General features: G+C 39.1%; 11 protein-coding genes across 15 annotated transcripts; 4 read left to right on the top strand and 7 right to left on the bottom strand.

The window, feature by feature from the left end:
- Positions 1 to 11: 11 nt before the first annotated feature.
- LOC117135224 (protein trunk) lies at positions 12 to 716 on the top strand. The gene has a single exon (XM_033295340.1). It carries the CDS (start codon positions 12 to 14, stop codon positions 714 to 716), a length of 705 nt encoding a protein of 234 aa, XP_033151231.1.
- Positions 717 to 752: 36 nt separating this feature from the next.
- Positions 753 to 2160, bottom strand: LOC117135222 (acylglycerol kinase, mitochondrial). Its single transcript, XM_033295338.1, has 3 exons — positions 2006 to 2160; positions 1824 to 1944; positions 753 to 1769 (listed from the first exon to the last, which is right to left on the bottom strand). The coding sequence occupies exons 1-3, from the start codon at positions 2101 to 2103 to the stop codon at positions 762 to 764; spliced, it is 1227 nt and encodes a 408-aa protein (XP_033151229.1). The 5' UTR covers positions 2104 to 2160; the 3' UTR covers positions 753 to 761.
- A 158-nt stretch (positions 2161 to 2318) lies between these two features.
- Positions 2319 to 3363, bottom strand: LOC117135223 (probable transcriptional regulatory protein MYPU_6240). Its single transcript, XM_033295339.1, has 4 exons — positions 2896 to 3363; positions 2665 to 2839; positions 2512 to 2607; positions 2319 to 2458 (listed from the first exon to the last, which is right to left on the bottom strand). The coding sequence occupies exons 1-4, from the start codon at positions 3327 to 3329 to the stop codon at positions 2348 to 2350; spliced, it is 816 nt and encodes a 271-aa protein (XP_033151230.1). The 5' UTR covers positions 3330 to 3363; the 3' UTR covers positions 2319 to 2347.
- Positions 3364 to 3625: 262 nt separating this feature from the next.
- Positions 3626 to 5413, bottom strand: LOC117135221 (probable trafficking protein particle complex subunit 13 homolog). Its single transcript, XM_033295337.1, has 5 exons — positions 5281 to 5413; positions 4833 to 5220; positions 4435 to 4747; positions 4244 to 4372; positions 3626 to 4188 (listed from the first exon to the last, which is right to left on the bottom strand). Exons 1-5 carry the CDS (start codon positions 5321 to 5323, stop codon positions 3745 to 3747), a joined length of 1317 nt encoding a protein of 438 aa, XP_033151228.1. The 5' UTR covers positions 5324 to 5413; the 3' UTR covers positions 3626 to 3744.
- Positions 5414 to 5547: 134 nt separating this feature from the next.
- Positions 5548 to 6790, bottom strand: LOC117135225 (MOB kinase activator-like 3). The gene is made up of 6 exons (XM_033295341.1): positions 6562 to 6790; positions 6352 to 6502; positions 6173 to 6296; positions 6013 to 6116; positions 5808 to 5923; positions 5548 to 5741 (listed from the first exon to the last, which is right to left on the bottom strand). The coding sequence occupies exons 1-6, from the start codon at positions 6601 to 6603 to the stop codon at positions 5616 to 5618; spliced, it is 663 nt and encodes a 220-aa protein (XP_033151232.1). The 5' UTR covers positions 6604 to 6790; the 3' UTR covers positions 5548 to 5615.
- A 212-nt stretch (positions 6791 to 7002) lies between these two features.
- LOC117135226 (REPTOR-binding partner) lies at positions 7003 to 7977 on the bottom strand. Of its 3 annotated transcripts, none has more exons than XM_033295343.1 (4): positions 7837 to 7977; positions 7469 to 7553; positions 7236 to 7357; positions 7003 to 7174 (listed from the first exon to the last, which is right to left on the bottom strand). In XM_033295343.1, exons 1-4 carry the CDS (start codon positions 7891 to 7893, stop codon positions 7082 to 7084), a joined length of 357 nt encoding a protein of 118 aa, XP_033151234.1. In that variant the 5' UTR covers positions 7894 to 7977; the 3' UTR covers positions 7003 to 7081. The 3 variants fall into 3 exon arrangements, with proteins under 3 accessions (XP_033151234.1, XP_033151235.1, XP_033151236.1); XM_033295344.1 differs by having other exon boundaries at positions 7469 to 7550; positions 7837 to 7974; XM_033295345.1 differs by having other exon boundaries at positions 7088 to 7174; positions 7232 to 7357; positions 7837 to 7975.
- Positions 7978 to 8528: 551 nt separating this feature from the next.
- On the top strand, positions 8529 to 9659 carry LOC117138572 (RNA-binding protein Rsf1). Its single transcript, XM_033300747.1, has one exon. The coding sequence runs from the start codon at positions 8677 to 8679 to the stop codon at positions 9277 to 9279; it is 603 nt and encodes a 200-aa protein (XP_033156638.1). The 5' UTR covers positions 8529 to 8676; the 3' UTR covers positions 9280 to 9659.
- Positions 9660 to 11029: 1370 nt separating this feature from the next.
- On the top strand, positions 11030 to 15686 carry LOC117138558 (phosphatidylinositol 3,4,5-trisphosphate 3-phosphatase and dual-specificity protein phosphatase PTEN). 3 transcript variants are annotated; one of them, XR_004459211.1, is made up of 12 exons: positions 11031 to 11803; positions 12303 to 12515; positions 12578 to 12750; positions 12818 to 12962; positions 13078 to 13265; positions 13337 to 13444; positions 13575 to 13737; positions 13799 to 13908; positions 13979 to 14194; positions 14256 to 14577; positions 14859 to 15071; positions 15492 to 15686. XR_004459211.1 is itself a non-coding variant. In XM_033300721.1 (11 exons), the coding sequence occupies exons 2-11, from the start codon at positions 12416 to 12418 to the stop codon at positions 15509 to 15511; spliced, it is 1545 nt and encodes a 514-aa protein (XP_033156612.1). In that variant the 5' UTR covers positions 11031 to 11803; positions 12303 to 12415; the 3' UTR covers positions 15512 to 15686. The 3 variants fall into 3 exon arrangements, 2 of the variants coding, with proteins under 2 accessions (XP_033156625.1, XP_033156612.1); XM_033300721.1 differs by lacking the exon at positions 14859 to 15071; XM_033300734.1 differs by lacking the exons at positions 14256 to 14577; positions 14859 to 15071 and having other exon boundaries at positions 11030 to 11803.
- A 680-nt stretch (positions 15687 to 16366) lies between these two features.
- LOC117138761 (FUN14 domain-containing protein 1) lies at positions 16367 to 17495 on the top strand. Its single transcript, XM_033300965.1, has 3 exons — positions 16367 to 16534; positions 16956 to 17148; positions 17212 to 17495. Exons 1-3 carry the CDS (start codon positions 16440 to 16442, stop codon positions 17392 to 17394), a joined length of 471 nt encoding a protein of 156 aa, XP_033156856.1. The 5' UTR covers positions 16367 to 16439; the 3' UTR covers positions 17395 to 17495.
- A 37-nt stretch (positions 17496 to 17532) lies between these two features.
- On the bottom strand, positions 17533 to 20362 carry LOC117138712 (tyrosine-protein kinase transmembrane receptor Ror). Its single transcript, XM_033300962.1, has 8 exons — positions 20127 to 20362; positions 19771 to 19923; positions 19125 to 19715; positions 18840 to 19056; positions 18584 to 18788; positions 18080 to 18527; positions 17895 to 18027; positions 17533 to 17834 (listed from the first exon to the last, which is right to left on the bottom strand). The coding sequence occupies exons 1-8, from the start codon at positions 20222 to 20224 to the stop codon at positions 17622 to 17624; spliced, it is 2058 nt and encodes a 685-aa protein (XP_033156853.1). The 5' UTR covers positions 20225 to 20362; the 3' UTR covers positions 17533 to 17621.
- Positions 20363 to 20604: 242 nt separating this feature from the next.
- LOC117138745 (phospholipid phosphatase 6) lies at positions 20605 to 21467 on the bottom strand. Its single transcript, XM_033300964.1, has 2 exons — positions 21373 to 21467; positions 20605 to 21304 (listed from the first exon to the last, which is right to left on the bottom strand). Exons 1-2 carry the CDS (start codon positions 21379 to 21381, stop codon positions 20699 to 20701), a joined length of 615 nt encoding a protein of 204 aa, XP_033156855.1. The 5' UTR covers positions 21382 to 21467; the 3' UTR covers positions 20605 to 20698.
- Between the last annotated feature and the right edge of the window lie 209 nt (positions 21468 to 21676).

Genomic DNA, 21676 nt, shown 5'->3' with positions numbered 1-21676 from the left:
TTTAGCCAGCCATGTTTCTGCGATTACTGTGTCCAATTATGAAATCCCAAAGTGAACTGGCCATTGTGCTCACTTGGTTGGCAGTTGTTGGGACAGCTCAAGATGATGCCGATTACTGCGCCGAGCTATCCACGCAGTCGCTGGCCAAAATTCTGGGACAGGCATTCAATCCGCGCTACATGAGCATCGATCCGCCGGGCGAGCCCGAGGAGAAGAGCTATCATCTGGGCTACAAGCGTTCGTCGTACGAGCTGCCATTCTATGCGGACAGTGACGCGATTTCAGTTAGCCACTTTCCCGCCTGGGAGACCAACCACTTTGCGCTGGTGGAGAAGAAGGAGCCACCGAGGAGCAAGAGCCTGCGCACGAGGAGCGCGTTCATGGATCGTGTGGGACATCCGAGAATCGATGGGTTCAAGCAGCGGCCGTGGGAGTGCTCGTCGAAGATCAACTGGATTGACTTAGGCTTAAATTACTTTCCACGCTATATCCGTTCGATCGAGTGTATTGCCAGAAAATGTTGGTATGATCACTTTAATTGCAAGCCAAAATCATTTACAATAAAAGTACTGCGCCGTAAAACTGGCTCATGCATTCGAATAAACGATAAATTGATTTTGATCACCGCAGAGAAGTTTGAGAATGATTATACGCAGCTCTGGATTTGGGAAGAAATAGCGGTTAACTTTTGCTGTGAATGTGTTATGCTATACTAGTAGCGCCATTTAATCAAGATTTAATTAATATACACGTTTAAAATGTCAACAAAAAACTTTAATAGCATTGGGAACAACAGATACCTTAATGGGTCTTGCATCGTACTCCTCGCCGTCGATGGAGTAAAACTTCTCGCCCATTTCACCATCCGGATGCAGTTGAATAGTCCTGCTCTTAACCACCAAGCTGGGCAAAATGTTGCTGCACGTGACTTCGGGAATTTGCTTGATGAACTCCCAGCCCGGCTGCAGGGAGCTTATAAACTGGCTCTCCAGCTCCGCAAAGTTATCCTTGTTCTGAACACAATTGATGTTGATCTGGCTGGCTTCAGCGCTTCCCTCGAACTTCTTGCTGCAATTGTCGTTCTTGACGAGCGGCCTCTTGGTTTCACCAGTATTATTCTTGTACTTAATGAGGCCTCTGGTGAAGAGGCCAGAGGGCTGGACGGTCTCCTGGCGCTGCACAGTAGCAGCGCAGTCAACGCAGCCAGGACACGGCGGTGTGTACACATAGTCGGTCTTAAGGCTCCAGTTATCGGCAAAGGACTTGGAGGCAGCGGAAGCGTAGTGACGCAGTGGTCCAAAGTACCAGTACTTATCCTTTGCCGCATCGATGTCCTCCAGCAGACCCCAGGACAGACCATTAAGACCGAATATGGGCTTCAATTGGCTGTCGCTGCCATCTTCTTCGTTGATCACATCGAAGCGAATCACGCTCTGGTACTGGCTCTCATCCTTGAGCATAGGTTCCAGGGCTTTGGAAAGGCTTTTCACATAGTTGACGTCCTTGACGCCAAAGATGTTGATGCGCTTGGATGCGGACTGCACCGAACGTCCCAGCGGAAGGATGGTGATCGGGCAGAGATTGCCGCGTCTACGCATCAGCCCAGTGACCACCTCCGATGAGGTGCCGTCGCCGCCGGCAACAACAATGGCATCGGGTAACGTTGCCAGCTCTTCCACGTAGGTTTTGGCATGACCAATGTGATTCGTACGAAGGATCTCCACCGAATATCCAGCTAAATGCAAAACCGGCTCGCAATAGTTCTTAAACTGAAAATCTATGGCTGGGTTATCATCTTAGTCAGCTGTGTGCCAGCTACTTACGAACTTCTCCGATCTCTTCTTGTTGGCCACCGGATTCATGACCACCAGTACCTTTCTGGGGCGATCCGATACCCAATTGGTCTGAATGTTAGAGGCGAATTCCCGCATATGTTGTTCAATCCTGGAGAGCAAATAAGGAGGTTAAAGTTTCGTCGAATTTCCACTGTTTTCTGAATGCATACTCTATGTGCGTTTTCAGCGCTTGAAGCGCGTACACAGACACTGCCGCTCCGAACGTGCATTTCTTCCAATTATTCCGAATAACTCTTAAATAATTCATATTTTCAATTTCGACCGATGATTTTGATTCCACATTGGTTTCACACAAACAGCTGGATTTTAGTTCGTCAAGGGTATTCCAGCAAGTTTACATAAGCTTTAACAGAAACGTTTGGCGCTGAAACAGGAACACTGAAAATTGAACACTCTGTTACTTAACAGTGTATCTTAAGCAGTTAGAAAAATAATTTATTTTTTCAAATTTAAACTCAGTAATTAATATCTTCAACGTTTTATTCAACAAGTCATGTTTGTTCCACATTGTCATAGATATCCTCTAAGCCTGGGAGGTTTCTCAGTTTTTCGACAAACACATCATATGCCTTTAGCTCTTCGGGTGATAATTGCACTACATTCTGAAAGATAATACTATTTAAATGAAGGAAAATTAAATTAACGAAGGATTTACCATTGGTGAAAATATGTGTTCACTGTTTTCCACGGTGTATCCAGCCTTTTCCAAGTTCCTACTTAAGCTAGTTAAAACCAATGGATTGCATAGGAACTGTATAAATGTAGGAAAATTAATATTTATATAATATACATGAAAACAAACACATACATTGACGGAGCCATCGGCATTGTCAACGACTTCGATCTCTTCGGCGCCCAACTCTATAGCATCATTGGTGGCTTTATCCTCCAAACTGGATTCATTTAGAAGTTTCGCAGTATCATAGCGAGTTTCAATCAATCCAAAGTCCTCAAACAGGTTTCCAACATCCATGAACTCGCCTCTAAAAAGCTCATAAGTAAATTATATTCAACAAAATGATTAAAATGGAGATATTACCCGGCTTTTTTGATCATCGGTGTCGCATCCATTTTAACGCCGGAAAAGTTGTCGGTATAGAAAATGCATATGAGGTACACGTTTCTTTTGTACTTGATGTCGATTCGGTACTTCTTAAGTTGCACTTTGCTGGCCTTGAATTTGTTTAAGGTGTTTTGTATGGTGCCACTGGGCATGTTTTGCTTGAGGGCTCTTTCTATTTCCGTCCGCAAAAGGGAGTTAATTGCCGGATCCGCGGAGTTTCCCTCCTGAATGGCCATTCGAATTTGCCTCGAAATTTTTGCAAATAGCGCCGCTCGGGCCCCATCCTTCAGTGCTTTGGTGTGCTTGATATTGGCCCATTTGGAATGGCCCGCCATTCCGCGAATCGGTTGCTGGGCTTGGAATATGCATTTTCCAAAATGCGTGGAAAATGTGCACACATTTCGTAACATTTTATGATCTAGTGTTATGATCTAAAAAGTGGACTAGTGTTACCGGCGCAGAAGTTCGAAAAAATCCGTGTTACTATAAGAAATGTGGTCTAAATTTTTAATTATATTTGATTTAAATTATATGGGGTATTTTTTGAATCTATTGTGGGTATGTTTATTTATTTATTTAGTTTTTTTGTTATTTGCTAAGAAAAGCGAAATCGATCTATCTATGTACAACAAAGTATATAAAATATGCAATGAAATTCAGAATTCCATAATGCACTCAATACTTAAGGAAATTTTCATAAAAAAAATTATCGCTCCGACTTTTCTTATTAAGGTATAGCGTTTTCACAGAATAACAACATAAATTATAAAATCTATTCCACATTAACATAAAGTTAAAGTATACATTTTTCTATTCTATTCAATTCTATACAACTTGTAGTTGAACTTGCTTTTGGGTCAAACAGCTTGCAGCACTTTCGTAACGAATTAACTTATTCTGATGAGTTGTGGTATCATTATCGTAATCCGAATTAACAACAAAAACATCGACGACGTTTTCAATGGTGAACTGCTCATTTTGGAGCGTGTTCGTCAATACCAAGGGTGTTATTTTCACGAGGCCCAATTTGGATGGACACACGGACAATGGAAACTCGGCAGATTCGCCACTTTGCAGAAGATTCAGCATAAAATCAGCACAGCCCGTGTATTGACTATCAGGCGAAAACTTAGCAGCCAGTCGCACATTCAGTTTCATTGGATGCTCGGATGTATTCGTCACGCGACAATTGAACGTGAATATCGTGCCGATTTTAATGGTGTTCTTCGCATCCAGTACTTCCAAGCGGAGCGTTTTGCATTCGAATGGCTAAAAAATTAGAATATTATGTGGGATCTATTTTATTTACAATTTTTATAACTACCAATCGCTGTAGCTGGCTAGTTTGCAATCTGCCCTTCTCGCCCAGATTGGACCTCCAGACGATGTCCAGTTTTCCCACATTATTAAACTGCCGTAGGGTATCCACGTTCTTCGCAATATCTCCTTTGGGCTGCATGCAAGATACGAAATTGTATGAATTTGTTATAGATATAAGAATTCAGTGCATTTTACCTTGATGCAATAGAGGAACTGACAACTATTGTTGGGCTGCAGCATGTGCTTCACCGTGAATACGGATTCCCCATTTGGCAGTGTATTCAGTGGTGTGACGGAGTAGTCCTCGGAGCCATCCAGCTCCACCTTTTCCAGGCAGAAGGGACTGGTGGTCACGTTTTGGATCTGTGCCTCCAAGTAGATTTCGTCGATTTCCGCATTGTAGAACTTGGTTTTCACATCGAGTGGCTTCAGCACTTGGAACTTGAAAAACTTTCTCAACGATTGAGCATAGCCCGCAGGAGTCGAGTAGTTCACTTCGCAGACGAGACTGGAAGGAATTCAGGACATATAATGATATTCTTAGATTATGTGGACGAACGAGCTTGTTTTGCCAACTTTCCTGTGCTACTTACATGTGTGTTCCGATTTCCTTTACCTCGTATCGTATCACATCGTCAATGGTTCCACCCGGCGGCAATACCACTGGCGACTTGGCGTTCTCGTGCATGGATAGATTAATGCGTGACGTGTTCGACTGAAGATCCGCCTTGACGGTGACGCATTCCACCGGATTCGGGGTGGTGTTGTGGACGCAGATGTAGCTCGCGAATGTTTCGCCCAGGTAAATGCTGCCGAAGGACTGTGGCAGCAGTAGCACCTGGCCGGCCGCCAAGGTCTCCGCACACGCACCGGACATTCCATCGCTCTCCTGGGAGTTGCTAAATCTCTGCACCAAATCCGTAGGCTCGCAGGTTACCACAGGTCCAAGGCCCACCAAAGTGGGCCGCATCAAGCGCATAACTAAGAAAACAGGAAATCATCAAGACTTTGGCCATAATTTGCAATGCATCTGGCATTTACCTTTCAGGGCCACCAAGTGCGAATCCGGTTCAACCATCTCCATTTTGTACAATACTCTAAAAAGTGGTTATAAATCAGCAATTTAATTTACTTAGTGCGAAAAACTCTGTTTACATCGGTGCGACCAAATCTATTGAACTTTATTATACCAGCTTTTAACAGAGGAGTACCCCTAATATACCATTTTGATAAGAAAATAATACCAACAAAGAAAAATTTTGAAAAACTAAAATTATAATTTTAGTTATTAAGAAAAGGACACCAATCTTTGTGTTCGCTTATTTATTTTGTAATAAACAATACATATTTACATCACAATCTAGTACAAATTACTTTCAATCCTTATCCTTGCAAATTCGAGATGTCATTTCTTGTAAGGGTTCCAATTCCTTGGCCGAAATCATGTCAAATTCTTGCACAAAGTAGTAAAAATGTTTGTAGCAGGCATTCACGTGAGCTTCCTGAAAACGGTGAAAACATTTAACATTTTATTGAATCAATTAAAGTAACTATTTAGTAATACGCACCGCTCCAATGCTTACAATCCGATCGAAGTGGTGAATATAGACGTGGACGAAAACACGAAAAAGACGGGTTAAAATTTTACGACTTATTGCCAAGAAGTTTTTGGGAAAAGGAACATCTGAAAGCAGTAATGGTACACATTTAGGAAAGGGCGAAACAATAGGTATAAAGACTTTTTCTTTAAAAGGAAAATATATTATTTCCTACCCGTGGACACTGGAAAAACAGCTTCGTTGTTAATTTGTGACTCAATCCAGTCCATTAAATGCTCAATGTACTTTTGGGCTGAGAGGGCGGTTGGCTTTTTGTATCTGAAATCGTAGCTACATTAGTTTATGCTCTTCGGAATATCATTTCCTGGACTTACAGATCTCCATCGGCCCATAAGTACTCATATCTGGAGCCGCCAGACATCGTGGGACACGTAGTTTCGTTGCAAAACTCAGAAACGGTTCCATAGATCAAGTTTATGCGATTGAAGAAGTCCACAACTGAAATATACAACGTTAGGTATACTATATTAAATGTATAATTCATTATTCTCACCGTGCACAGCTAGCCAGTCGTTGAGATTCTCCCCTTGCGGCAAACGCACCACTTGCCGCAGATTAATCCCGGATTGCAAACTGGCCTGGGCTTGCTTATGTAAGGAATACCTAATGGTTCCGGATGCAAAGGGCTTCTTTGGCCTAAAGGTCTGAAAATTAATTTGAAACTATATCAACTGCATATGGTTTTGTTATTGACTAAACATACCTTGCCCTTTTGGAAGAATTCTAAAAATCCATTTAAAGCCATAATATCTTGTTGGAGATTCTGTTGGTAGTGAGAATATTTTGGCACATATGTAGGCGCTGCTTACAGCACAAACGTTTGTCAATTGAATAACTATTAATGCTGTTTATAAATAATGTTTACATTTATTCAGTTCTTTAGATTATTCTGTATTTTTATGCCGATGGAGAGATGGGAGAAACCATTGATAGCTTTTTCACGACTAAGTTATCGAACCCTTAGATTAATCGTTCCACTTATCACTGTTCCAGTGTACCGATTGGAAAACACCCTTAAATAACAAATATTTAATTATTTCTTATTTATCATAAAAATACTTTAATTTGGCTTTAAACACTATAAAAATTAAACAATAAATAGCTGTAAAATGCAATATTGAAAATAACAAAAAATTCTGCAGGATTTTCGTAATAATATAAATAGTAACCGTCGTACATTTATTATAAAAGTAATATTCTTAAGCTAAAAATTAAAATGTAGGTTATTCTTGTTTGAGGATTCCGAGTTCCTGAAGTAACTGGTCATTGTTGGTTGGAGTGTTGCTTTCGCTCAACTGGTTATTCCATTGAATTAACTGCAATAAAGATGAGAATAAATAAATTGGTTGGACGTGGCTTGATAAGTTATATACCGACGCGCTCCAGTTCCGTACGCAGAGCAACTACAGCCTTCTCCCGATCTGCCACCAGTTCCTCCAGGTACTGATAACGCAGCTTCTTGCGCGCCCGGCATTCCCTGGCACTTTGTCTGCTGCGTTCTGCAAGGGAAAATACGCGTAGTAAATAATATGTATTAGTGTTTGGGAATGTTGATACTATTAAAAGTAATACCGTTGTTTAAGTGTTATAAGTGCAAATATTGGTTTTACCTAGTTTGGCTTTGATGTCCAATTTTTCAGTAGACGTCTTTCTTCCTGGTTTTCGTCCCCTTTTTCCGCATTCCTTGCGCGTCTGCTTATAAATATAATATAAAATATAAATATTTGACGATATCCCAAAACAATTTCCTCTCCTTATTCTTATTCGCAAAAATGCAGTTCCGATAAGTCAAACTTAAAATCTTGTTTGAAAATTGGCGCTTTTGCATGATAAAAATCACAGATGTATTATATACACGCATACCGAGGATAGCTTATATACGTATACATATATACAAGCAAAGCCTTACTGCGCATTAGAACAATTCACTTCATATTTAAAGCAAAAAGAGTCATCTTTTATATTTTATAATACATACCGCTTGTGTCTCCTCTGTTATTGACATTTTGTTGCTCTGCATCTCCATATCAGTCATTATAACTCTCAAATAATTCAACAACTTTGCAACTCTTTGTTATTATGCGTCTTTTGTAAATACTCAAGGTAACAATAAACAAAACCACACACACAAAGATGCCTATCGTAATATGTCTTAAATGAAACGATGGAATGAAACACATTAAGGGAACTATTAGAATTGTATATATCAGGATAAAAACTAAATAAAGATTAAATCGTAATACACTTCCTTATAATTACTTGTCTTTATATGATAATAGTCACAAATGTTAAATTCTTAATTAATAAAATAATAATTTATAAATGTTAAATTAAATTATTCATTATTTTGGCTTTGAAGAGGATAGAAAACTACATGGCTATATATTTTTACAAACATTTTATATCATACATCACACTATTTATTTACTTCACTAAAAATCATACAATTATTTTTAAAATTATATAAATTAAATCGACGTATTTCTACAATTCTTCAGATTACCGTGTTATATTTCGAAGTACAAAGTATAAAAATAATTTAAAATGCAAGTCATTGGAGCAGTGGGAAGTCCCTTTTTTAAGGGGCTGTTAAACTATAAATACATCCCGACACACGTCCATTCTCAGCGTTCCAAATGCGAGGCTATTTTTGAAAATTAGCATTTTTGCAACGAGTTTAACCACCCTGGCCGAAAACTTGATATAGATACAAACGCTAAATTGTCCGGTGGTGATAACTTATTGATTATTTATTTTTCAAGGCAGCTATCCGATTTGCAGGATAACTCCGAAAACGAATCAGAAACAGTGAATCCAGATGTCCAGCATGGGTGATCAGCGCGGGACACGGGTGTATGTCGGCAATCTGACCGACAAAGTGAAAAAGGACGATCTGGAGGGGGAGTTCACAAAGTACGGCAAGCTGAATTCGGTGTGGATAGCCTTCAATCCGCCGGGCTTTGCGTTCGTCGAGTTCGAGCACCGCGACGACGCCGAAAAGGCGTGCGACATACTGAACGGATCCGAGCTGCTCGGCTCCCAGCTGCGCGTGGAGATCTCAAAGGGGCGGCCACGCCAGGGTAGGCGTGGCGGACCCATGGACAGGGGCGGACGACGCGGCGACTTTGGCCGGCACAGCATCACAAGCGGTGGTAGCGGCGGAGGCGGTTTCCGGCAACGCGGATCCAGCGGATCCTCAAGCCGGCACACGGAGCGGGGCTATAGCTCCGGCCGATCAGGTGCGAGCAGCTATAATGGCAGAGAGGGCGGCGGCAGCGGCTTCAATCGCCGCGAGGTTTACGGCGGTGGACGCGACAGCAGCCGCTACAGCAGCGGAAGTAGCGCCAGCTACGGACGCACTGGTGGTCAGTCGGCCGGACGCTTCAGGTCCCGCTCGCCGGTGGGAAACCATCGATTCTAATGACAACACCACTCATAGTTGCTTAAGGATTGCCTATGAGTAAAGATTAATAAATAATAACTTAAGCGCGACCGTAAAACGCAGACTCAAACATTTAAAATCGTAGCATTCGATCGTTTTCGATCGTCCAACAGATTCCCTCACCCCCCACATCAACAACAAAAAAAAAAAAATGATAAAAAACAAACAAAAAACTGATAGTCATCGTCTCTTCATTATTTATTTAACGAATACCCATTAACATGACAATTGCAAGCACGTAAAATTTAAGTTATAACGTAGAAAACTAGTAAGGAAAATACGCTAAGACTCGAACAACGTCAAACCAAAATCTAGAAGTACGCAATTTTAATAAAGGAAATGCGGAACAGTTTCTCGTATACATACAAGCTTTCGCAAACTAATTGGTCTAAAACATTAAAGAACTTTGAGAACTCGGAATTGTGTAGGTCTTCATTTTTACAGAACCTCTTATAACCATCGCAATAAATCCTACGAAATGAAGCAGTCGGCAGTCCGAAACTGGTAAGAAAGCGTTTTCGAAAATCTGCTTTGTTTTCTGGATCTCGAAAGCACAAAAAGCAATAACCGCCAAACAGATCACAGACTTTACGTTTTGGTAAGAAATATTGCATGTGTACTATCGATCTAACTTTTTACCTATTAAGACAAATACTATACAAATCTATAACTTATTGTAGTTGGGTCGAAACGGCAAAAATCTAGCCAATGCTGCAAGCAACTATATTAAGCGCATCGGTTTTAATGTTTATGTTTTATTTCATTTAACTAAATTAACAGGTCATTTGTTGGAGTATCTCTTAACGCCACTTTCAGATTTATTAGATTGCTTAAAGTTCAAAACATAGCTAAGCAATACTTGAGATAACGACGATTAGTTAGCTAGCCCAAGGGGCTATTAATGATTTAAACGATGGACTGCAGAAACTTTTTAAACAAATAACAAGCGAGACAAATAAATGAGAAATTGGTTAACACGGCAAAACACTTGTTTTTATTTCTTCGTCTTCAAATCCTTTTTGCTTCAATAACATTAACTGATGATTGACCTATTTTATGTTTTATTCAAGTTACGAATTAAAGTTAACAGTTGAACATTAAGTGGTTAAGAATTCATTTTGCGCAAACCAACTAGCCTTAAGATTCAAATTTAATTTTTAAATTGTTGAAAATTGTTCTAAATTTTAAAGTATTCAGATAGCAGGGCTCTTTTTGAAAGGAACCTTAAATTCCAATTCATATTTATGTCCAAAAATCGAATACCCATTAAAAACCTGTTGCACTTTTATCGATTGTAAATAAAAAAAGAGACTATTACATTAGTGGTATTACCCAAACTGATAGTTTTCAATGGCTCGAACCAAAAATAAATAAATAAATCTGAAATATGTTTGCGTTTTGAAAAATCGCACACCAAAAATTGGGTTTTGCAAGAAATTTAAATTTTTAATATCTGCTGAAAAATTTGTTTCGTGAGTAGAACTCGAGCAAAAGTTGTGTTGGTAGTCATGTTAATAGTAGCAGCATTAGGTTATGTGTGTTTTTATTAAGATTAAAAAAAATTGATTGACAATTACACATTGCGAGTTAAAACGTTTTAGAGCTGCGCAGTTAAAAAATAAATAGTTCTATCGATGGCCCATCGATAGTTTTTGCATACACAATTTAATCGAGAGGGCACCACGCACGTCGATAGCACTGGATGTACATTTTCTCAAATCTTGTGGTGGTATCGCTCGCCGTAAACACCCTGTGGATCTCACGCTTGATAAATTAATAATACATTTAATAGAGCATGAGCGCTACTGTTTAAGTTTTACACATAATTGAAAAGTTTTATTTGAAATTTCGTGGCTTAGAGCAAAACATGTGATAGCTTTTTGAAATGCAGTAGCCAGAACCTGCTCGGTTGGAACATTTAGCTTATTGACTTAAACATACCCATATGCACATACATATGTATTAAACAGTGGGCACATATATTCGTGTGGTGCTGATAGTGTAAATGTGTAAAATGTCTGTGGAATTGTAAATATGTTTTTGTTTAAACAAATATGTACATAAATGCACAAAAATCGGTGCATATATGTGCACATGCCCATCATCCATATCTGCATATTTCTGTACATGCATATGTGCTCTAACTACAATACATACCACCATTCGCAAACAGTTTGTCAAAAAAGTGTGTCTACTCGGCGAGATAAAACAAAAAACAGTTGCCAAATCAGTCGCTATGTTAAGTAATTCGAAATTACTGCTCGGTGTTTCAAAAACGGATTTTGATTTTGATTTTCACCCCTCGAAAATCGCCCCCTCAGCCAACGAACCCATTTAATTGCTCGAATTCGTATCGAAATCGCCGTGCGTTGGGCTTCAATAAGAGAACTCCGTTCTGTTGGCCAGTTTAATTACAACCAGGACCATTTGACAACCAATCTGAATGTATTATTCCAAGCGGAAGATTGTTATATTGTTTATCTTTGATAATATGCCAATACATGTAAGTATGTTTCACGTGTGCGCCGCAAATGCCTGCCTGTGTGTTGTGTATATATGTGCTTGTGCATGTGCGAGTGTGTGCGTGTGTGTGCATGTTTGTGCTAAGGATATTTGTGGATATATAAACCGAACTGAAGTTAACTCTTTACCTGTTCCTGGGAAAACAAGTAGGGAACTATTCCTATAGAGAGTGCACCTCTGTATGTGTATGTACGTGCTTAAATATGTATCCAAGCAAGAACTGCAAACAGGAATATATCTTAGCGGAGTGAGAACTATAGTTTATATAGAACAAACTAAATGGATCGGGAATAAACAAGCCCATTATTCGTTACATATATCCCTCTAGAATGCCTTGCCACAGTATAATTAAGCAGTTCCTATTGACCATATTAGAAACCTGTCTAATTCTCAATAGAAACGAGTCAATACTTTTCTAACTTGCTTTGGAAAACATACAGATTAGTTAGAATAATTAATATGCTTTACATTCCTTTCAGAACGTACACTTTGCAATGGAGTAAATAGAAGACAAGCACATGTTCCCAAATACATTTGAATGGATGCAGCTAATCTAATTTAAAAAAAAGACAAGTCTTTAAACCTTAAAAATATGGCCAACACTATTTCGTTAATGTCCAACGTGATACGCAATGTAGTGAGTAAAAAACGTATACGATACAAAGAAAAAGGATACAATTTGGATTTGACATGTAAGTCACTGAATCAGCCGCAATCTATGGAATACTAAATTAAATCATTTATTTACCCACAGACATTAATGATAACATAATTGCCATGGGCTATCCAGCACCGGATAAACTAGAGGGCCTATTCAGAAATCGTCTGGAAGATGTCTTCAAGCTATTGGAAGAGAATCATGCCCAGCATTATAAAGTCTATAACCTATGCTCGGAGCGTAGTTACGACGTTGATAAATTTCACGGGGTAATTTTGGTGAACCATTTCTCTTTGGCGGCGTAAAATATGTAAAATGTGCTATTTCGCATTACAGAGAGTAGCTGTTTATCCGTTCGATGATCATAACCCTCCAACGATTGAGTTAATACAACGATTTTGCAGTGATGTTGATTTGTGGCTCAAGGAAGATTCGTCCAATGTCGTAGCCGTGCACTGTAAAGCTGGAAAAGGCAGAACCGGTAGGAAATGTGTCCAATATTTTGTGCGAAAGTTCATAAATATCATGGCACACTTATGATCTTGCTTGCATATTTGTAGGGGTACTAACTAATCCTGGTTTTTTATTTATTTCAGGTACCATGATCTGTGCATATTTAGTGTTCAGTGGACTTAAAAAATCCGCCGACGAGGCATTAGCGTGGTATGATGAGAAGCGTACAAAGGACCGAAAAGGTGTGACAATCCCATCTCAGCGTCGATATGTTCAGTATTTTTCCAAACTAGTTTGTTCAAGTGTTCCATATTCGAAAGTAAGCCTTAACGTGAGTATTTCGAGCAGCAGCGCCACAATCAGCGCCAAACAAAATCTAAATATGCCATTTGTATATCTCAGGTATGTGAAATACGCTTCTCGGAGTCCAGTTGTGTGCAAAACTTAGGCACGGTAGAATGTTCAGTATCTGTATTACACGACTCAGCCACAGAAAATTCAAAGCCAGATGTAAGTATATAGCCACAGCATTAATTGAATAAAAATGTAATATTTCACATGATTTACACGCACTAAAGTATTCCTTTTTGAATATCTTTCTAACCAGCGGCAATATTCTTCTTTTTGTTTGTAATTGCAGATACTGAAAACCTTTTCGATTGATTTTCAAGAATCATTTGTTCTGACCATTAAACCATCATTACCAGTTTCCGGCGATGTAAAATTCAAACTCACACAAAAATCACCAGATAAAATCATTGGTCACTTTTGGCTAAACACGTATTTTGTGCGAAACTATTCACGTAAGTATACTAAATGTTGCACATGCATTAAATAAACGATTTAATTAAGCATTCTCTTTAGCTTGCGAGTCCAATGGAACAGTTAACAAATATATACACACTTTAAGCAAATCGGAAATCGATGATGTACATAAAGACAGCGAACATAAAAGGTTTTCAGAGGAATTCAAGGTAGGATATTTCGAAGCATTTTAATAGATGCTGCGAAATTAACGACGAAATGTGCTTGATTTCCTTTCAGATTTCAATCGTTTTCGAGGCAGAAAATTTTAGCAATGATGTTCAAGCTGAAGCGTCCGAAAAAGAGAGAAACGAAAATGTTTTAAATTTCGAAAGATCAGACTATGACAGTTTGTCGCCAAACTGCTATACCGAAAAGAAAGTCTTAACTGCGATCGTCAATGATAATACAGCGAAAAGTCAAACAATAGAAACGTTGGATCATAAGGATATAGTTGTAAGTGAAAACACGTTTTGCGCAGACCAATATGCTTAATCTATAAATCTAATATTCGTAGACTAAAATTCAATACGACACATCAACCAATTCAAAAAATACTTCGACTGCGTGCAAACGCAAACAGCCTAATAGCAAAACTCTTTTACCAAGCTTGAATGATTCCACAAAAGAGGAAATAAAACGAAATCATATATTTAATCAACCGTCCATTAAGAAAACTGATTTAATCAAATGGCAGAATAGTGAAGTTCATATCACCTCTGACACTCGAAGTATAAACGAAAATAAGAACATCAATTACAATTCATACATCACATGTAAACAATCCTCTCCAAAATTCAACTGTGGTACCGAAGATGGCGAGGAAGATTGGGAATCCGGTGAGTTTGCTGCACACACTATACTCTCAATGACCAGATCTCACTAAAATCTATCTGTTTTAATCGAGTAATACTGATGAACATTCGTTCTAATTTCACATTTACTTAATACCAAGAGTTTCGATTCAATTGATATCTGGACCATTATCGGTTTGATTTTGTAATTAATTGTATTGTATGAGTATTGAAATTAAGATTTGTTAGATTTGTTAAAAGAGATAGTCTTTATAGCATATGTCGTCCACACATTTATATTCTTATTGACTTATTGACTTCGCCAGAATAATCACCCGAGACGATTTAAAAGACTTCTGGCTGAACGATCTCTTAATTTTGATGTATAAAACGAAGCCACCAGAACTGGATTTATATGTCCCCAAGACTTTTACGAGTATACTAGCAGAGACAGGCTTACACAGATCCACTTCCTTTCACGGGGAACCGATCGATTACAGCTGCGCTCTGCACATCTGTTTAGAATTTAATGTACATAGGTGAGTGAGTGGGAGCCCCTGCCTGCGGCTCGAATGGTCAACTAACCGGCAATCCTTAATCAGTATCCGCATCGATTCTCATCACACATCTCTCACCGCTTCATAAGTATGTGACTCTGGGCACTGCCATTGTCCTCCTACTCAATTCATTTAACAAAACTAGCATCGAACTGTCGAGCTTCGACTAATTCGTCTAGTTATTTCACTGTTGCTACTGTTGAAAACTCAATATATCTCATCAAGATCCTGAAGCAGAATGTGTCTTTTGTGTGTTTCATCATCATCAAAAGTCTTCTGCTTTTAATTCATTCATGCTATTTTGATATTTATCGTATTCTCGTTGAGTTTTAGTTAATAAATTCATTAAGCTTATTTAAGCAAAAACTAAACTAATAAATGAATATTTTTCTTTATTTTCAGGTGAATCAACATACCTGTAATCAATGCTTATTACGGACTTATAATTCTTGGTGATTTAGCAAAGTAATTAAAATTGCTAAGTAATTGGCTAATCTATTCGAATTTGTAAATATACTGTATGATATTTATTTAAGTAGTTTTAACAATTATTTTAAATAAACTCATGTACATTTTGTATTGTAGATTTCATTCGAACTTTGGGTTTTTGTCTAACTAAAGCAAAGGGGCAAGTAAATTGACGTTTAGAAAAAAACATTTTTCGACTCGAAAAGTGGAACGATTAAATGAATGGTCATTAATCTCAAATTTTATCTGTGCAAGAGTTATTGGATCTTTACTAAAAGTTTTAAATATGGCAGTAGCAAAGATCAATAAATAATAAGAGGTCCTTTTAAATTGCCAATTTTTGTGCAACACTTTTAGGATTCAAAGGTAAGACAAAATAGCATTTCTGTGCCTGAATAGGTTTACTAAAATTAAGTAAAAGCTGGGTATATTTCTCTGCTCAAACCCATTCTTATACTTTTGCAGATACTAGTTTTTCAGATATAAATATCATTTCGCATATAGGCGCAGATTAATAATAAATATTCCATGATTTAATAATTATTTGCTGCATTATAAACATTTGGAAATCAGCATCTGTTGTCAACAAAATCAGATTATTATCACATTTTCTACTCTCGCTTCGCAGTATTTAGGCATGCTATTTAAAATTAAATTATGCGATTTTTCCAGTTTCTACGCTAATTGCTACCACATATTTTGCTTACTCTTTTTCGCATAATTCCCCTAACATATGTTGTTCCGTTTCCGAGTTCCAATAAACCCACCCCAAAAATGTTGCCCAAAGTGACGCTATCTTGACGGGCATATATTATTGTGTTAAATTGACGTAAACTGGGCGGTCAGAATTTTGCATCTTAACGTCGACATCTAATTTTAAAAATGACTAATTATTCGGAAATTTTTAAGAAAGTTTTTAGCGATATTGGCCAACGCTCCGCATATTCGCAGATGCTTATTGGCGTCTCATCAGGATGGTATGTGGTTATATCATTGCGGCGAATCAGTTAAATTTTTGCAATGCCGATTGTCTTTGGAATTTGAAGTGAATTGATTATTTGCATACTGTAGCTAATATCTGGTAGATAATGGCAAAATAGGTATTTCATTAAAATATACAACTGAATGCGCTTAGCCGCTACATCTATTGTATGTATGTTTTTGTTTGAGGGATACAGAAATAAAGGACCTCCCTAAAAAAGAAAAGAACTAAATAGTGTAATGAAATGAGTTATTAATCAGATAAAGCAGATATAATTTGCACAAGATAAGCTAGATAATTCGGCAATTTACTATACAAGTCTATGCGCCAAATGCTGAGTAGCAAATTTAGGGAAATCCATAGCATTTGCTGCAATTTGTGTCTCTTATCTCACTAAATATATAACAATTTTGCAGGGTCACAGGATATACAACTATGAAGATTGGCAAATTTGCTGCCTTTGCAGTTGGCGGCAGCATAATCTTGCTCGAAATCGCCCACCAGGAAGGACTTGTGAAAATAAATTGGTCTAAGTTGGATAAGAGCGTGGATAAGCTCGCCGACAAAGTGGAGGCCTCGCTGGGTCGCGAGAAGAACTGGAAGGATAAGGTATAATTAATTTAAACCATTTATCTATATATATACTATATTCATGCTGAACTCAATTTGCAGACCGAAAGATATGTCGACAATCAATTAGACAGAGCGGAAAGCCTCCTAACCCGAAACGGCAAGAAAGTGGCGAAATGGTACACCAAACTGATTGGCGATGAGGAGGGTCCAAAAGTCAACGATCTGCACATATTTTTGGCATCATTTTTCGGTGGCGTTGCCCTGGGCATTGCTACTGGATAAAAGAATTGTCCGATTGGCACAACAAAACATTTAAATACCATATGGTTATTACGAACAAATCTCACTTAATAAAGTTACAAAAAAGGTAATATAATCGAAAATCAATTGGTTCTTTCCCAGACATCTAAACACTTCGGGTTTTCGATATCATTCGTTTTATTAAATTCTTAAACCTACTTATTTTACAGTCCATTTCGTTGAAAATACATATGTGTAAAATCTTAAGTTTACATTTCTGGATTACTGGCCTTAAAGTGGCCCTCGTGCCAAGTTTTGAGACGGTTCGAAATATCTGTGAATGTTGGACGTTTTACTGACTGCTCATGCCAGCACTCGATCATGAGCGAGTAGACAGCCGTGGGACAGTTTTCCGGAGCGGAGAGCAGTTGCCGTGAACGGATGAGATTGATTACTTCCTGATTGCTAAAACCGTAGTATGGCTAAAGGGATAGGATTGGGATTATATATGGCCCCATTTAAATCGAGTTTGAGATACTTGCCTGCATTCCATAGCTGTATATTTCCCAAAGAACGACTCCAAAGGACCAAACATCGCTCTCTGTGGTAAACTTTCCATACAATATCGATTCCGAGGGCATCCACCTCACAGGCAATAGCGACTTTGACTGAACTCTGCAATAGAAACCATTATAGCTGCAAGCTTAATATATATCCCAAGTCTTACCGATAATAATCCGAGCTGTAAATGTCTCTGGATAGTCCAAAATCGGATATCTTCACAACCAGACCCTCGTTTACCAGGCAATTGCGAGCTGCCAAGTCGCGATGTACATAATGATGGGCGGACAGATACTGCATTCCCTCGCTGATTTGTAGAGCTATTTGCAGGAATTCCAACTGCGACAGCGACTTGCCTTCGGTGGGTGAGTTTGAGATCAGGAATTCGTGCAGATCACCATTGGCCATGTACTCGAACAGCATGCAGTAGGGCTCCTTGTTGAGCACAACGCCCAATATGCACACTATATTCTGATGCTTCAGATCCGAGATTAGTTCGATTTCGCGCTTAAAGTCCTGCTGCGTTTTCACAGAGGCGTTTTCCTTCAACGCCTTGATGGCAACTGTTATCGTGGTTTTGTTGGGCTGCAGGAGCTGGCCCTTGTAAACTTTTCCTATAAATGATTGGATGTTAAGAACTATATAACCTGATTATACCGGAATTACGAACCGAAAGCTCCTTCGCCCAGCTCCTCCAGAAACTCAACATCCTGCAGCGTAAAGTGGTTTATCCTCAGCAGAGTATTCCTCTCGATGAGCTTGGAGTTCAAAGCAACGTGATCGGTTAGATTCCCCAGATTGCCCCTGCCAGCATCTTGTGCGTTATTAAGCTGCGAATTTCCGTAGATATTTTTATCGGCGCTGGGTGTGTTGATCTGTAAGAATAATTGTAATACTCTGTGGCATATCCTTATATTTCTACTCACGTTATGAATATTCCTCATTCCATAGTGCATGATTGTTCTTCTTTTGAAAAGTATTATGGCAAATATAATTATAAATATTAGAATAATGGCTGCAGTCGTTCCGACAATGGCAATCCATATTTTGTCCGCGCATTTTGGAATATCACAAAGTTCGATTATGCGTTCACGCGAGGAGTCCACAAAACACCAAGGACTATTTTCAACGCTTCCAGGATTTCTACCGAGGTTAAAATTAACTAATTATTTCAATTTCTTTTTGAATAAACTACACAATGCTAGAATTACCGGCAATAATTCTGACCGATGAGCTCGGGGAAATCGGAGATTTCCTTCATCAGCCAAGACCAACGCAAACATGGCTTTCCGGATGCGGAGACGTTCGCAACACCTCTGTATGTCGATCCATCCTCCCAGTAACAATTCTCCGTCTTATCCACCTCGATGGTGATGCCCAAGGACAGGCAGTCCTTGTGCTGCGGCAGCTTCTGGCAATCCTCCACACCCACCATCCCGATGACGGGATGTCGCTTGGCAATGGCATACTCCTTCTGGCACAGCTCGTTCTCCAGAAGTTCGCACTCCTCGCGGCAAATGCGTTTTAGGTTCTCAGACTCTCTGGTTGGTGGGTATTTACTCGATATGTCTGTGCTGAACACATCCTCGTAGATGGTCGACTTCTTCTTGAATATGCTTATGTTCTTAATGTCCTTGGACTTGGTTCTCTTCCTGCGAATGGTGACGTTCTTCATCTGCTTGGCATTCGTGGCCACGTTGGCGAAGTACAAGAGATTCGTGCGCTCCGGAGTCCTGCAAATTGGCATTGAACTGAAACACAAGCTGGGCAAAGCGTACATGCGGCAATTCGCGTTCATATCCCTGAAAATATGCACTTGGCGTTAGCTACGAAATGTTGAAATGGCATTGTACTCACTTGGACTCCTTGATTACTCCATAAGCTGCCTTTAATCGCTCCTCCAAGTCGTTCATGGTGAGATTGGGGGATACGAAAACATGGGCATTGCTCAAGACATCGCGACAAATGGTGCCATTGTAAATATGGCAGATACCCGATGATTGCTGGAAACTACGGGGCAAATATTATATTGCATTGTTAAGGATTAAAAGGATTAAGGCGTCTAAGGATTTCTGCATTCGAGTATACACAGTGTTCAGTTATTTAAAACATTTGAAAACATTTTAAGCTCATGATTTGATGAATTGTTAATTCGCACAAAAGTATCTCGCTAGTTGTTGTGGAAACTTGAGCTTTTTGGTGAAAATACCTACCCATATATTCCGGAGTCCACATTATGGCTCCCCACATCCTTTTTTGTAAATAAAAGCAGGAGCGAAATGCACACAATAAATGCCGAGTATTTGTTCATATTGCTTAATCTAGCTAACAATATGAAGCCGTTTGTTATTTCAATAGTCCAATTGACATGCCAACGATTCCGAAAATATTTTTGTATTTATCCTTTCGCGAAAACTTTATGTGGCATACAACATTTCATCCCCCGACGAAGTCGTTGGGGTTGTTGACTCCTTATCGATGAATCGATATATTTAGGAGTGCTAAGACTCAGAACAAAGGAATTAACAATATAGTTTTTTATAATTAATAATCTAAATATCTTTAAAATCTTTAATATTTATTTTATTTTATTTAAGTTGGTTGTATAACGACTTTAGTCTCATTTAAAGTACACTTTTACTTTTCACAGGGGAATACGGGTAGAAAAATTATGCGAAATACACAATAATATGAATTTAACATTAACAATGTATTTGGTTAAAGCATTCATCGTAATGATCTAGAGATTATCTATTGCTTTCGGTGTTCCAATCGTAAATTTGCGTTACTCCATGCTATCGACAGTTTCCTCGGTAACAAAGCCCACAATGCTAAATGCAGTTTCCTCGCTGATCCACAGAAGCCCCACGATTAGTGCCTCCAGCACTCCGATGGCAGCACCGGCGCAGATATCCAAAACATAATGACGCTGGAGGATGAGCCGTGAGATGGCCACGCTTACAGCCCAAGCTGTAACCGGCATTAGGAATACGATGTGGAGCGGGTACAGCTTGGCGAAGAACAGAAGCACGAAGAACGCTCGGGAGGCGTGTCCTGAGGGAAAGCTGAACTTATCGGGTCCAATGGTCAGCATATCCTTGCTGGCCACCGGTCGCCTGCGACGAACCAGCGCTTTCAGCACGGCCACGATCACTACATCCAGTATTAGACCGAAGAGCATATTGACTTGCATTTGATACAAGCTCTTCGAGCTGAGCAACCAGATGAAGGCGATCCATGAGACGAACCAGGCGATTCCATCGCAGGATATCTCCAGAAATCTGCTGTGGATTCGCAGAGATTTGAAGAACGACAGGTTGGAGACGGCTACCACGAAATGCTTCGACACCTGTACATCCTTCTCCAAGAGGTATTTAAGTACTGGTGATGACTGCAAGAACAAGGTTTTAAAATTAGCACTTATCAGCTTTTGTGATTCATCAGTGGCCAAAAACCAACCGTCCTCATATCGCTTTGTATTTCAACTCTTTTGTTTTTATTTATTGCTAGTGATGACAGTATTTCTCATTCGTCATTCGATGTACACTCGATAAGTCGAGCGAAGGAATCTCTAATGACCGGAACTGTGAAATGAAACACTGCGCCCACATCGTTTTGAGTCTTTATTTAAAAATTTGCATGTGTATATTTTTACTTGTAAGTTATTAACACTTTTTAGGTTTTCAAACCTTAATTAAACCTGATTATAATCAAAAGCCGAGTGACTGACTTTAGCCGTTTGCGGTTTTGGTCCTACTGCAAT

Source organism: Drosophila mauritiana, chromosome 2L (genome assembly GCF_004382145.1).
Source record: "Drosophila mauritiana strain mau12 chromosome 2L, ASM438214v1, whole genome shotgun sequence".
Classification (NCBI taxonomy): domain Eukaryota; kingdom Metazoa; phylum Arthropoda; class Insecta; order Diptera; family Drosophilidae; genus Drosophila; species Drosophila mauritiana.
The sequence above is the reverse complement of the archived record's forward strand: the minus strand, read 5'-3'. Positions and strand labels throughout refer to the sequence as shown.

Coding starts and splice junctions, on each gene's coding strand:
- LOC117135224 (XM_033295340.1), top strand. CDS start 12: ATGTTTCTGCGATTACTGTGTCCAATTATGAAATCCCAAAGTGAACTG.
- LOC117135222 (XM_033295338.1), bottom strand. CDS start 2,103: ATGAATTATTTAAGAGTTATTCGGAATAATTGGAAGAAATGCACGTTC. Junction 1,945..2,005: donor GCGCTGAAAACGCACATAGA/GTATGCATTCAG, acceptor TTTGCTCTCCAG/GATTGAACAACATATGCGGG. Junction 1,770..1,823: donor AGAAGAGATCGGAGAAGTTC/GTAAGTAGCTGG, acceptor ATAGATTTTCAG/TTTAAGAACTATTGCGAGCC.
- LOC117135223 (XM_033295339.1), bottom strand. CDS start 3,329: ATGTTACGAAATGTGTGCACATTTTCCACGCATTTTGGAAAATGCATA. Junction 2,608..2,664: donor ATGCCGATGGCTCCGTCAAT/GTATGTGTTTGT, acceptor ACATTTATACAG/TTCCTATGCAATCCATTGGT. Junction 2,459..2,511: donor AACACATATTTTCACCAATG/GTAAATCCTTCG, acceptor ATTATCTTTCAG/AATGTAGTGCAATTATCACC.
- LOC117135221 (XM_033295337.1), bottom strand. CDS start 5,323: ATGGAGATGGTTGAACCGGATTCGCACTTGGTGGCCCTGAAAG. Junction 5,221..5,280: donor GCACTTGGTGGCCCTGAAAG/GTAAATGCCAGA, acceptor CTGTTTTCTTAG/TTATGCGCTTGATGCGGCCC. Junction 4,373..4,434: donor AGTTCCTCTATTGCATCAAG/GTAAAATGCACT, acceptor TCTTGCATGCAG/CCCAAAGGAGATATTGCGAA.
- LOC117135225 (XM_033295341.1), bottom strand. CDS start 6,603: ATGGCTTTAAATGGATTTTTAGAATTCTTCCAAAAGGGCAAG. Junction 6,297..6,351: donor CGACTGGCTAGCTGTGCACG/GTGAGAATAATG, acceptor TGTATATTTCAG/TTGTGGACTTCTTCAATCGC. Junction 5,924..6,012: donor TGTTTTTCCAGTGTCCACGG/GTAGGAAATAAT, acceptor TACTGCTTTCAG/ATGTTCCTTTTCCCAAAAAC.
- LOC117135226 (XM_033295343.1), bottom strand. CDS start 7,893: ATGACTGATATGGAGATGCAGAGCAACAAAATGTCAATAACAGAGGAG. Junction 7,358..7,468: donor GGACATCAAAGCCAAACTAG/GTAAAACCAATA, acceptor TTTCCCTTGCAG/AACGCAGCAGACAAAGTGCC. Junction 7,175..7,235: donor TGCGTACGGAACTGGAGCGC/GTCGGTATATAA, acceptor TCTTTATTGCAG/TTAATTCAATGGAATAACCA.
- LOC117138572 (XM_033300747.1), top strand. CDS start 8,677: ATGTCCAGCATGGGTGATCAGCGCGGGACACGGGTGTATGTCGGCAAT.
- LOC117138558 (XM_033300721.1), top strand. CDS start 12,416: ATGGCCAACACTATTTCGTTAATGTCCAACGTGATACGCAATGTAGTG. Junction 12,516..12,577: donor ATACAATTTGGATTTGACAT/GTAAGTCACTGA, acceptor ATTTACCCACAG/ACATTAATGATAACATAATT. Junction 13,738..13,798: donor TTTTGTGCGAAACTATTCAC/GTAAGTATACTA, acceptor CATTCTCTTTAG/CTTGCGAGTCCAATGGAACA.
- LOC117138761 (XM_033300965.1), top strand. CDS start 16,440: ATGACTAATTATTCGGAAATTTTTAAGAAAGTTTTTAGCGATATTGGC. Junction 16,535..16,955: donor ATTGGCGTCTCATCAGGATG/GTATGTGGTTAT, acceptor ACAATTTTGCAG/GGTCACAGGATATACAACTA. Junction 17,149..17,211: donor AGAAGAACTGGAAGGATAAG/GTATAATTAATT, acceptor CTCAATTTGCAG/ACCGAAAGATATGTCGACAA.
- LOC117138712 (XM_033300962.1), bottom strand. CDS start 20,224: ATGAACAAATACTCGGCATTTATTGTGTGCATTTCGCTCCTGCTTTTA. Junction 19,716..19,770: donor GGAGTAATCAAGGAGTCCAA/GTGAGTACAATG, acceptor GCATATTTTCAG/GGATATGAACGCGAATTGCC. Junction 18,789..18,839: donor GAATGAGGAATATTCATAAC/GTGAGTAGAAAT, acceptor TTATTCTTACAG/ATCAACACACCCAGCGCCGA.